General features: G+C 52.5%; 2 protein-coding genes and 1 long non-coding RNA gene across 4 annotated transcripts in view; 2 read left to right on the forward strand and 1 right to left on the reverse strand.

The window, feature by feature from the left end:
• Nucleotides 1-2,919, reverse strand: part of LOC110335646 — a 9,491-nt gene extending 6,572 nt beyond the window's left edge. The window contains exon 1 of the long non-coding RNA XR_002381179.1: nt 2,609-2,919. This is a non-coding gene — a long non-coding RNA (uncharacterized LOC110335646). The remainder of the gene's footprint in view (nt 1-2,608) is intronic.
• Scgb1c1 (secretoglobin family 1C member 1) lies at nt 2,801-3,997 on the forward strand. Its single transcript, XM_021217915.1, has 3 exons — nt 2,801-2,861; nt 3,281-3,480; nt 3,830-3,997. Exons 1-3 carry the CDS (start codon nt 2,807-2,809, stop codon nt 3,860-3,862), a joined length of 288 nt encoding a protein of 95 aa, XP_021073574.1. The 5' UTR covers nt 2,801-2,806; the 3' UTR covers nt 3,863-3,997.
• Nucleotides 3,998-5,019: 1,022 nt separating this feature from the next.
• Nucleotides 5,020-8,201, forward strand: Odf3 (outer dense fiber of sperm tails 3). 2 transcript variants are annotated; one of them, XM_021216146.1, is made up of 7 exons: nt 5,020-5,146; nt 5,556-5,672; nt 5,820-6,020; nt 6,401-6,502; nt 6,658-6,779; nt 7,433-7,573; nt 7,901-8,201. In XM_021216146.1, the coding sequence occupies exons 2-7, from the start codon at nt 5,564-5,566 to the stop codon at nt 7,988-7,990; spliced, it is 765 nt and encodes a 254-aa protein (XP_021071805.1). In that variant the 5' UTR covers nt 5,020-5,146; nt 5,556-5,563; the 3' UTR covers nt 7,991-8,201. The 2 variants fall into 2 exon arrangements, with proteins under 2 accessions (XP_021071805.1, XP_021071806.1); XM_021216147.1 differs by lacking the exons at nt 5,020-5,146; nt 7,433-7,573 and having other exon boundaries at nt 5,564-5,672; nt 7,901-7,990.
• The last annotated feature ends 463 nt before the right edge of the window (nt 8,202-8,664 follow it).

Below are 8,664 nucleotides of genomic sequence, written 5' to 3' on the forward strand. Positions count from 1 at the left end.
GGGGTATAGGGAACTTTTGGGATAGCATTTGAAATGTAAATAAAGAAAATAATAATAAAAAAAGAAAAAAAGAATGAATGGGAGGAAGGAAAACTGTGGTTTGGCTATATTGAATGAGAGAAGAATCTATTTTCAATAATAAAAATAATTATGTGGTCAAAAAAAAAAATAAAGACGGGGTAGTAGGTTAGGTGATTGATTTGCAGGGTTTTGGGGTTTGCCTGAGTTGTAGTGTTGTTGTTTCTGATGACTTCCATGGCTGTGAAATAAGGGCTGAGGTACTGAGACTGAGAGGAGACAGAGAGTATGACTGAAGCCCCCACAGGGTGTGAGGACACATCTCTGCAGCAATCTGAAGCTGTCAGCCCCTAGAACAAGGCTGTGGCCCTATGAGGCCGGTTAGGTAGTTTTCTAGTTGTATGAATTCAGCCTGTGTTGGGGCCTTTTCAGAACACATGTGTTCTAGTTAGCTTTCTAGTTCTGTTCTAAAACACATTGACCAGAATGATGTAAGCCTCTTTGGCTTACATTTCTACAACACAGTCCATCACTGAGGCAAGTTGAGGCAAGAACTGAAGTAGGGGCCATGGAGAAATGCCCTGCTTCTCATGGCTTGCTCGGCCTGCTTTCTTATACCACTCAGAACCAGTTGGCTAGGGGTGGCACTGCCCATAGAGGGCTGAGACTTCTCCCATCAATCAGTGATCAAGAGAATACCCCACAGGCTTTCCCACAGGCCAATCTGATAGAGGCAATTCTCCAACTGGGATACCCTCTTCTCAGATACGTCTAGGCTTATGTCAAGTTGACAAAGGTCAACCAGAACAAGACAGTGTCAGAGGCAGATGGTGTAGGCCAAGGAGTAACTGTGACAGTGATACAAGAAATACAGGTGTCTAGACATGATGTGGGCCAGGAAGTGTGATCCCAGATGACTGCAGTGCTCAGGTACTTGAGGGAGGGAGAATGGATGGTCAGAGTGTGTATAAGATGGAATGTGAGGGACTACTGCTGAAAACATCGCCCATGAATAGAAGACAACCTTGAAGTGGCATCAGAAGACCACAGAGGGGGCTGGTGAGATGGCTCAGTGGGTAAGAGCACCCGACTGCTCTTCCAGAGGTGCAGAGTTCAAATCCCAGCAACCACATGGTGGCTCACAACCATCCTTAACAAGATCTGACGCCCTCTTCTGGAGTGTCTGAAGACAGCTACAGTGTACTTACATATAATAAATAAATAAATCTTTAAAAAAAAAAAAAAAAAAAAGTTTTTAAAAAAAAAAAAAAAAAAAAAAAGAAGACCACAGAGGGGAGAGGACAAGGGACAAGTGCTCAGGGTGGGAGGTTGCTACAGTGAGACAGGAGGAGTAAACAGATGCACGCAGCATGGAGAGTCCCAAACGCCTATCCCAGGCTAACCTGCAGAGCGGTGTCAGCCAGCCTGTGCTGCTGAGCATCTAAGGAATGCAAGAAGAATACCTGCCAACGGGATCCCACAAAGGGAGGCCAAGGGGCCACTTGTTCTACATGGAACCCCAGTGGCAGACAACGTAAAGAGACAGAAGCTGAGTCAGAGTGTCTTTAAAGGAGCAGTCAGTTCTGTGACAGAATTTTCTGGGGGAATCAAGGGAGGTCTCAAAACAGGTGTCCAGGCCAAGCCCCTGGAGATGCTACGTGCAGGAGTCGGTTCTCTTTTCCATCAGGTGAGCTCTGAAGATCAAACTCAAGTTGCCATGATTGGCCTCAAGCCCCCTTATTCACTAAGCCATCTATGTAACCCCCCAGAGCCAGAGTTTAAAGATGACCCAAGGTGAGCGCCACTGCACTTAGAGGCCAATCTGCTCTCTCATTGACTGTGGTGATAGACGCTGCACGGCACAATCGGTCCCACATTCATAGACTTATGCACATAAACAGGTTCCATCACTATAGACTAGTTTCATGATAACAAAGGAGGTTAGAGAATATTCATTATAGGAAGGAGTCTAAGAAGGCAAGAACCCCAAACATTGGAACAGTTCTTGAAAGGGCCCAGAGCAAGGCTCTTGGGGTTATGTCAGGCAGAACATATGCAGGGCTAAGTATAATCAAAGAAAGCGTAGGATAATGAAGGCACTATCATGCCCTGCTCAGACATGGGATAGTGAGGCCCTCTCTGACAGTGGAGAATTCTGCTTTGCAGAATTCTGAGCCAATCTGCAACCAGCACCATGTAAGAAAGGCCATCAAGCCACCAGGTGGCAGCAGAGGATAGGAAAGAGACAAGACAATGTGCAGCTGTGCAACTGCAACTCTTCTCAGGCCACCCAACCTCACGGGGACACTGCCTCCAAACTTCAGACCTCCCATGGCTCTGTGTCCTCCACTCTGGGAGGCCCCCACCCCTCTGACCTCACGTTCTCAGGCTCCTCTCCCACCTGTAGCAGTAGGGTGGCCTCAGCCTGAGGACTAGGACAGGCAGCTCATTAAGCAGAGGTGGGGGTCCCAACCACAAAGATCTAGACCCATCCCAGAAGCTGTCAGAGCACCAGGGAGGTCATGCATGACCTTTGGCGCTCCTCCCTATTAACTAGCACTAGGTTTACCCAGACCCGGATTTATTCCACTTACCCCGACATGTTTGCCAACTGCCCCCTTATGATCCACTCAAGTTTGGCACTTCTTGGCACCTAATGGAGCACAGTGACATGCCTGGCCCAGTTGTCCTGCCAGGTCCTGAGAGGTATGCCCCGCCCCTGGGCAAGGTGCCACCTTCTACAGCATAAAAGCCTGGTATCCCCCAAGCAGTTCTTGTGACTGTCATCATGAAAGGGAGCAGCGTTCTTCTGCTGGCGGCTCTAACCCTGCTCTGCATCTGTGGTAAGCCTGGGCCTTATTTCTAGCACTTTCGGTAGGTAAGGGGCCCCACGAGGTTGAAATCCTGGGATCAGGTGGGCAATGCCTACCAGTGTCACAGACCCCACCTCCTAAGTGCAGGAAATCTGTTGACACCAGTTCTACCCCAACCCACCCTGACCTAACACTAACTAACCACCAAGGCTAAAGCCCCCCACCCTGGAGCAATCCAGCTTGACCTGACCCTCTGGATCCAGTTAGCCCAGGGGAAGAAATCCCCTTTTTCTTCCCTGGTGAGGTCAGGAAGTCAGGGGGTGCAGGGGGGACCACAGCAGCTCCCACTAGTGGTGATAGGGATCTGCAGGTTGCCCTGGGAGTGCTAGAAAGGCTAAGGACAGGAGAGTAAGTCCCTCCCTCGGCATTGTATCCCCTTTGCAACACAGGGCTGACTAGAGCAGAGGATGACAATGAGTTTTTCATGGATTTCCTGCAAACACTCCTGGTGGGAACCCCGGAAGAACTCTATGAAGGGCCCCTGGGCAAGTACAACGTCAATGACATGGCCAAGTCAGCGCTGAGAGAGCTCAAGTCCTGCATCGATGAACTGCAGCCTGTGCATAAGGAGCAACTGGTCAAGTTGCTGGTAATCGGGCTGGGACTCCCATCCTCAAATGTCTGCAGTTCTTCCAAGACCCACCCGTGCACAGTGCCCGATCACCAGTCCTCCCCAATCCCTAGATCTCCATCAGCAAGCAGAGATGGAGACCTCACAGAGCAGTCTCTTAGAACTGCTTCCCCCATCCCAAAAGAACTACATCCCACCTAGGCAGTGCATGTGCACACAGCCCCTCCCCAAGGTGCTAGGAGGGGTGGACCATGGTGCTCAGGAGCCTGTCTTCTCCGCTGGTGCACACAGCCCTGTCTGCCTCTGGGACTGGGGGGTCTGGTTGTTGGTTACCAGTTCTCCTGGTCTCCACACACCTCTCTTTCAGGTACAAGTGCTAGATGCTCAAGAGGACACATAAGCATGCCCGAAACACAGCTTGACTTCCATGAGTGACAGGACCAGCCATACAGCGGCCATGGATGTGCCAAGATCACTGCTTCTTCACAAATAAATTCACCCTCGAACTGTTAAATCAATAAAGCCTACTGCAGCCTATGCGCTGGCTTCTCTCTCTCCCTGAAACACGGGGACACACAAAAAGTCCTATCAAGGGTACCCTGAGAGATACACCAAAAGATACAAACTCATATGCAGGGTCACTTTCCAGAAGCCATGTGTGAGATTGGCCTCAGGAAGCCACATGGACACAGGGAGCTATCTAGGAAGGACGGGGAGGAAGGAGCCTAATACAGAAAGGCAAGCTGCCAGGGCTTATGCATTAAAAAATAAGGCAAGAGCTCAGCCAGCTGATACATAGGTTCTGGGAGCTTTGAAAACAACCTCTCTTCCCAAAATCACCCTAGGAAAGAGAGTCCAGCCTGAGCCAGAACCTGAAGACCTTACTGAGGTCAAGTAGGGAAACCCTGACTGAACACAAGGACACAGGGGGTTCTGAGGGGTGGGCTTTGCCAGCAGGGAAATTGAAAGGACAAGCTCTGGGGGGCTGTAGGGAGAAAGCAACCTCTCTGGGTATGCCCACCACCATCAACCCAGTCTCCAACACAAGCCTTCACTCTAAGATCCCCAGTAGCCAGAAACCCCTGCCCCCAGTTTCCCCCAAATCAGTGGCTTGTACTGGGCCAAAGCTAAGGAGAAACCTGCAACCTCACTATATCTACATTTGTCCCAGCCACCACAAAGAGTTAAAGAACCTGAAGAGTAAGGAGGTCCTTGGAGAGGTCGGGGTGGTCTCTGGAAGAGGAGTTCCTTGGAGAGAGTAGGAGTTCCTTGGAGAGTTGGGGACACCCTGAAGAGGTGGGAGTTCCTGGAGAGTCATGTGGTCACTGGAGATGTGCATAGCCCCTAAAGGAGAAGTCCACGGAGAGGATGGGGGCTCCCTGGAGAGGGTTAGTTCCCCCAAAACAGGATCACTGGAAAAGGTAAGGTCTGAAGAGAGGCCTTGGGCCAGAGGTCATTGTCTCCATCACACACACTATGATCTAGAACTTCTTGTGGGACAAAGCCACATTCTAGAGCTCAGGGCCAGGGACCCCTCCCCACTTCTCAAAACTGGGGGGAGAAAGGGAAGCTTTCTCTCCATGTTCCTTTTTAGGGAATTGCCTGGCACAGACGCCAGGGGGACAGGCCACCGGTGAGGAGGCTGGGTCCTAAGCTGCTCTAAGCCCATTCCTGCACAGAGGAGGTGAGGCCTCCCGATTGGCTCCCCTCCCGCCCATGACACAGCTCAGCCAAGAAGCTCTGGACCCTTGCCAGCCAGCTCTTTGGAAAGTTGCACCCAGGGTTCTTTGACAAGCCCAAGCTCCTTCAGAGCCAAAAAAGTCGTCAGTGCAGGGCCAGAGCAGCTCCTCTGGGCCTGTCCTGAAGGCATGACTCCCACCCATATCTTGGAGCTGGGTAGGGGTGAGCTCACCACACCAGACGGGGAGCTCTCTTTGCTTGTAACTACTTGAGACTCCCATGTCTCCATGGGGCAAGGCTTGGGTCTGCAGGATGCAGTATCAGCAGTACCAGGGATGGGAACATGAGGGCCAGGAATGAGATGCAACAGGGAGGGCATCCCAGCACCTGGTCACCCTCTTGTCCATGGACAGAGCCAGCCATGGCAGAGGAGGTATGGGTGGGCACCTGGAGGCCCCATCGCCCCCGGGGGCCCATCATGGCCCTCTACAGCAGTCCTGGACCCAAGTACCTGATTCCACCCACCACGGGTAAGATTGCCTAAGGCCTGGGGCTTGTTGGGGACAGGGGAAGAAGCCAGGATTGGTGTGGGCTGGGATGGATCTGGGCTTAATCCTTGACTCCCACCGGAGAGAAGGATGTATGGCTCCAGCAGCCCTGAGCCCGTGTGCCCACAGGCTTTGTGAAGCACACACCCACCAAACTCCGAGCACCGGCCTACAGCTTCCGTGGGGCTCCCATGCTCTTGGCAGAGAATTGCTCCCCAGGGCCCCGCTACAGTGTGAACCCCAAGATCCTGAAGACTGGCAAGGACCTTGGCCCTGCCTACTCCATCCTGGGGCGCTACCATACCAAGACCTTGCTGACCCCCGGCCCGGGTGAGTAACCACTACCTTCTGCTCCAGGCCCTACTATGCATGTCCAGCGCTGTGAAGGCCAGACGGCCTCATTTCTCCTGCTTCTGGGAACAGACACTGTCAGGCCTGAACAGCAGAGCCTGAAGCCCACCAGCCCTACTCTACCTGGAGTCCAGGGACAAGGCCCACACCAGATCTCACACTCACTGCTTGAAAACAGCCCTGGAGCCTGTGTTTCTACTGTGGACATCCCTGACCAAATCTGTTCAACCACAATGTTGGGGTCGAGAAGCCTTGTGTCTTAACTGTTGGGACACCCTTCCTGGGCACTCAGGTGCTGGGGGGGTGGGGTGCGGAACCCCAGATTCTTGTTGTTCCTGCACACCTTCCCTTCTCTCCAGGTGACTACTTTCCAGAGAAATCTACCAAGCATGTGTTCGACTCAGCACCCAGCCATTCCATTTCTGCCCGGACTAAGACCTTCCGAGTGGACAGCACTCCAGGTCTGCTGCAGCCTGGTTGACCGGAACTGATGGGATGGAGTTGGGGTCTCGGCCGGGTGGAAGAAGGGTAGCCCAACATAGAACTTCCAAAGGAAGAGGGTATCCCAGCTAGGAGGGGTGGGCCTGTCCCAGCCTGAGGCTCCCATCACCCACAGGCCCTGCTGCATACATGCTGCCTGTGGTGATGGGACCCCACACGGTGGGCAAGGTCTCCCAGCCTTCCTTCTCCATCAAGGGCCGCAGCAAGCTGGGCAGCTTCAGCGACGACCTGCACAAGGCAAGGGTCACCCCAGCTGAGTACAAAGCCTGGCCCCAATGACCTCTCTGACCCTCTTCCCCAAGACCCACGGATCCCCAGCCAACAGCTTCCCTGTTGAAGCTCTTGAGTTCCCTTCACCTCTGGGTGCCCTCCACACGCTCAGGCTACAAACAGTAGTGGGGAGGGACCCGGAGACCAACTTGGGAGATGTGATAAAACTGAGAACGAACTAAAAGTGTTTGTGGGGTACTCCCCAGAGAGCAAGAGGGAGAAAGAGCCTTGAGATACTTGGAGAAGAAATGACTGCCTGTATTAACTAGTGCAAAGGCCCTGGAGTGGGCACACGATGCCCAGTAGTACTACAAGAGTATGTTGACCTCACCAGCCCCTGGCCTCTGCCCTCAAGACCAAAAGGATAGTGTCCCAACAGGGAAAGGGGCCTTGCACATACCCCGTGAGGTACGGACACAAGATTGTCACACCGGGAATGTCACTTCACTGAGAGGCTGAAATCGATAGTGACACCCTACCCCATAAACAGAAGAGTGTTGTTCCCATGGCTGCCAGCAGCTTAAGGCCTTTGGTGAATCAAGGTCCCCAACCTAACCCTATCCTCTGGGGCCTTATGCCCTGGGAAAGCCAAGCGTGTCTGAGCCCTCTTCATCTTCCAGACTCCAGGTCCTGCGGCATACCGTCAGACTGAGGTTCAAGTGACCAAGTTCAAGGCTCCGCAGTACACCATGGCTGCCCGGGTGGAGCCCCCAGGGGATAAGACCCTGAAGCCAGGACCAGGAGCCCACAGTCCTGAGAAGGTCCAGAAACTAGAGGGGTCAGATAGGGGTCATGGGAAATGACCCACTATGTCTAGGGAAGGCCTACAGTCTGCAAGTGTGTGGGGGGTGGGGGCAGGAGGGATGCACCCTTAGGAACGTGTGCATGTGCAGCTGTGACCTTTCAGTTACAGAAAACCTGAGCTGTAGCCTCCTCCCCAGGGGCTAGCCGACTGTCCCCAGTTAACAGCGTTACTAAACACTGCTTGGCCATTACACTGGCAACCTTGGGCAAGTTCAGGAGGGACTGAGCCCCTCACTCCAGCCCCAGGTTGAGAAAGCTCCTCACAGTCCTCCTCTTCCTCCTAGGTGACCTTGAACAAGCCCTGTGCTCCTACTGTCACCTTTGGCATCAAGCATTCTGACTACATGACACCCTTGGTTGTCGATGTGGAATAGCCCCTGCTCTCTGTGACTACGATCCTCCCACAGAAATGTGCTGGGCTGGCAATGGATTGGACAAGTCACCAATGGGGTCCGCTGACAGCCTGGCCCTGCACCACAGAGCACGCTAGTTTGGACGGTTTTGACAAGTTATTTTTTTCTATGCTATCTCTTGTTTATTAATCTTGTTTCTTGCCATGTCCAAATTATTAAATAAACCACAGATTGCCCTTGCAAGGGTTTATCTTGGGAAAAGGACAAAGCCTGTCCAGGCAGGCCCTGTCCTGGCTTCCTGGCCTTCAGGTCCTACAGAGAAATCAGAAGGGTTGGGAAGCTCGGAGTTCCACCTGATATCTGAGCTTTTCTTCACAGATTCTTCTCTCTATACCCAGGCTGCCTCTGCGAGCCAGGAATCCAGAACAGCTTGAACATGAGGTGTAACAAAGTCGGGCAGTGGTGGCACATGCCTTTAATCCTAGCACCCCAGCACTTGAGAGGCAGAAGCAGTTAGATTTCTGAGTTCGAGACCAGCCTGGTCTACAGAGTGAGTTCCAGGACAGCCAGAACTATACAGAGAAACCCTGTCTCGAGAAAAGAAAGAAAGGAAGGAAGGAAGGAAGGAAGGAAGGAAGGAAGGAAGGAAGGAAGGAAGAAAGAAAGAAAGAAAGAAAGAAAGAAAGAAAGAAAGA

This window comes from Mus pahari, chromosome 1 (genome assembly GCF_900095145.1).
Source record: "Mus pahari chromosome 1, PAHARI_EIJ_v1.1, whole genome shotgun sequence".
In the NCBI taxonomy this organism is placed as follows: domain Eukaryota; kingdom Metazoa; phylum Chordata; class Mammalia; order Rodentia; family Muridae; genus Mus; species Mus pahari.

Bases quoted from the DNA above. Each gene is read 5' to 3' on its own strand.
- Scgb1c1 (XM_021217915.1), top strand. From the start codon at position 2,807: ATGAAAGGGAGCAGCGTTCTTCTGCTGGCGGCTCTAACCCTGCTCTGC. The intron at 2,862-3,280 runs GTAAGCCTGGGC...TTTGCAACACAG, and splicing joins AACCCTGCTCTGCATCTGTG to GGCTGACTAGAGCAGAGGAT. The intron at 3,481-3,829 runs GTAATCGGGCTG...CCTCTCTTTCAG, and splicing joins AGCAACTGGTCAAGTTGCTG to GTACAAGTGCTAGATGCTCA.
- Odf3 (XM_021216146.1), top strand. From the start codon at position 5,564: ATGGCAGAGGAGGTATGGGTGGGCACCTGGAGGCCCCATCGCCCCCGG. The intron at 5,673-5,819 runs GTAAGATTGCCT...GTGTGCCCACAG, and splicing joins CCTGATTCCACCCACCACGG to GCTTTGTGAAGCACACACCC. The intron at 6,503-6,657 runs GTCTGCTGCAGC...CATCACCCACAG, and splicing joins CCGAGTGGACAGCACTCCAG to GCCCTGCTGCATACATGCTG.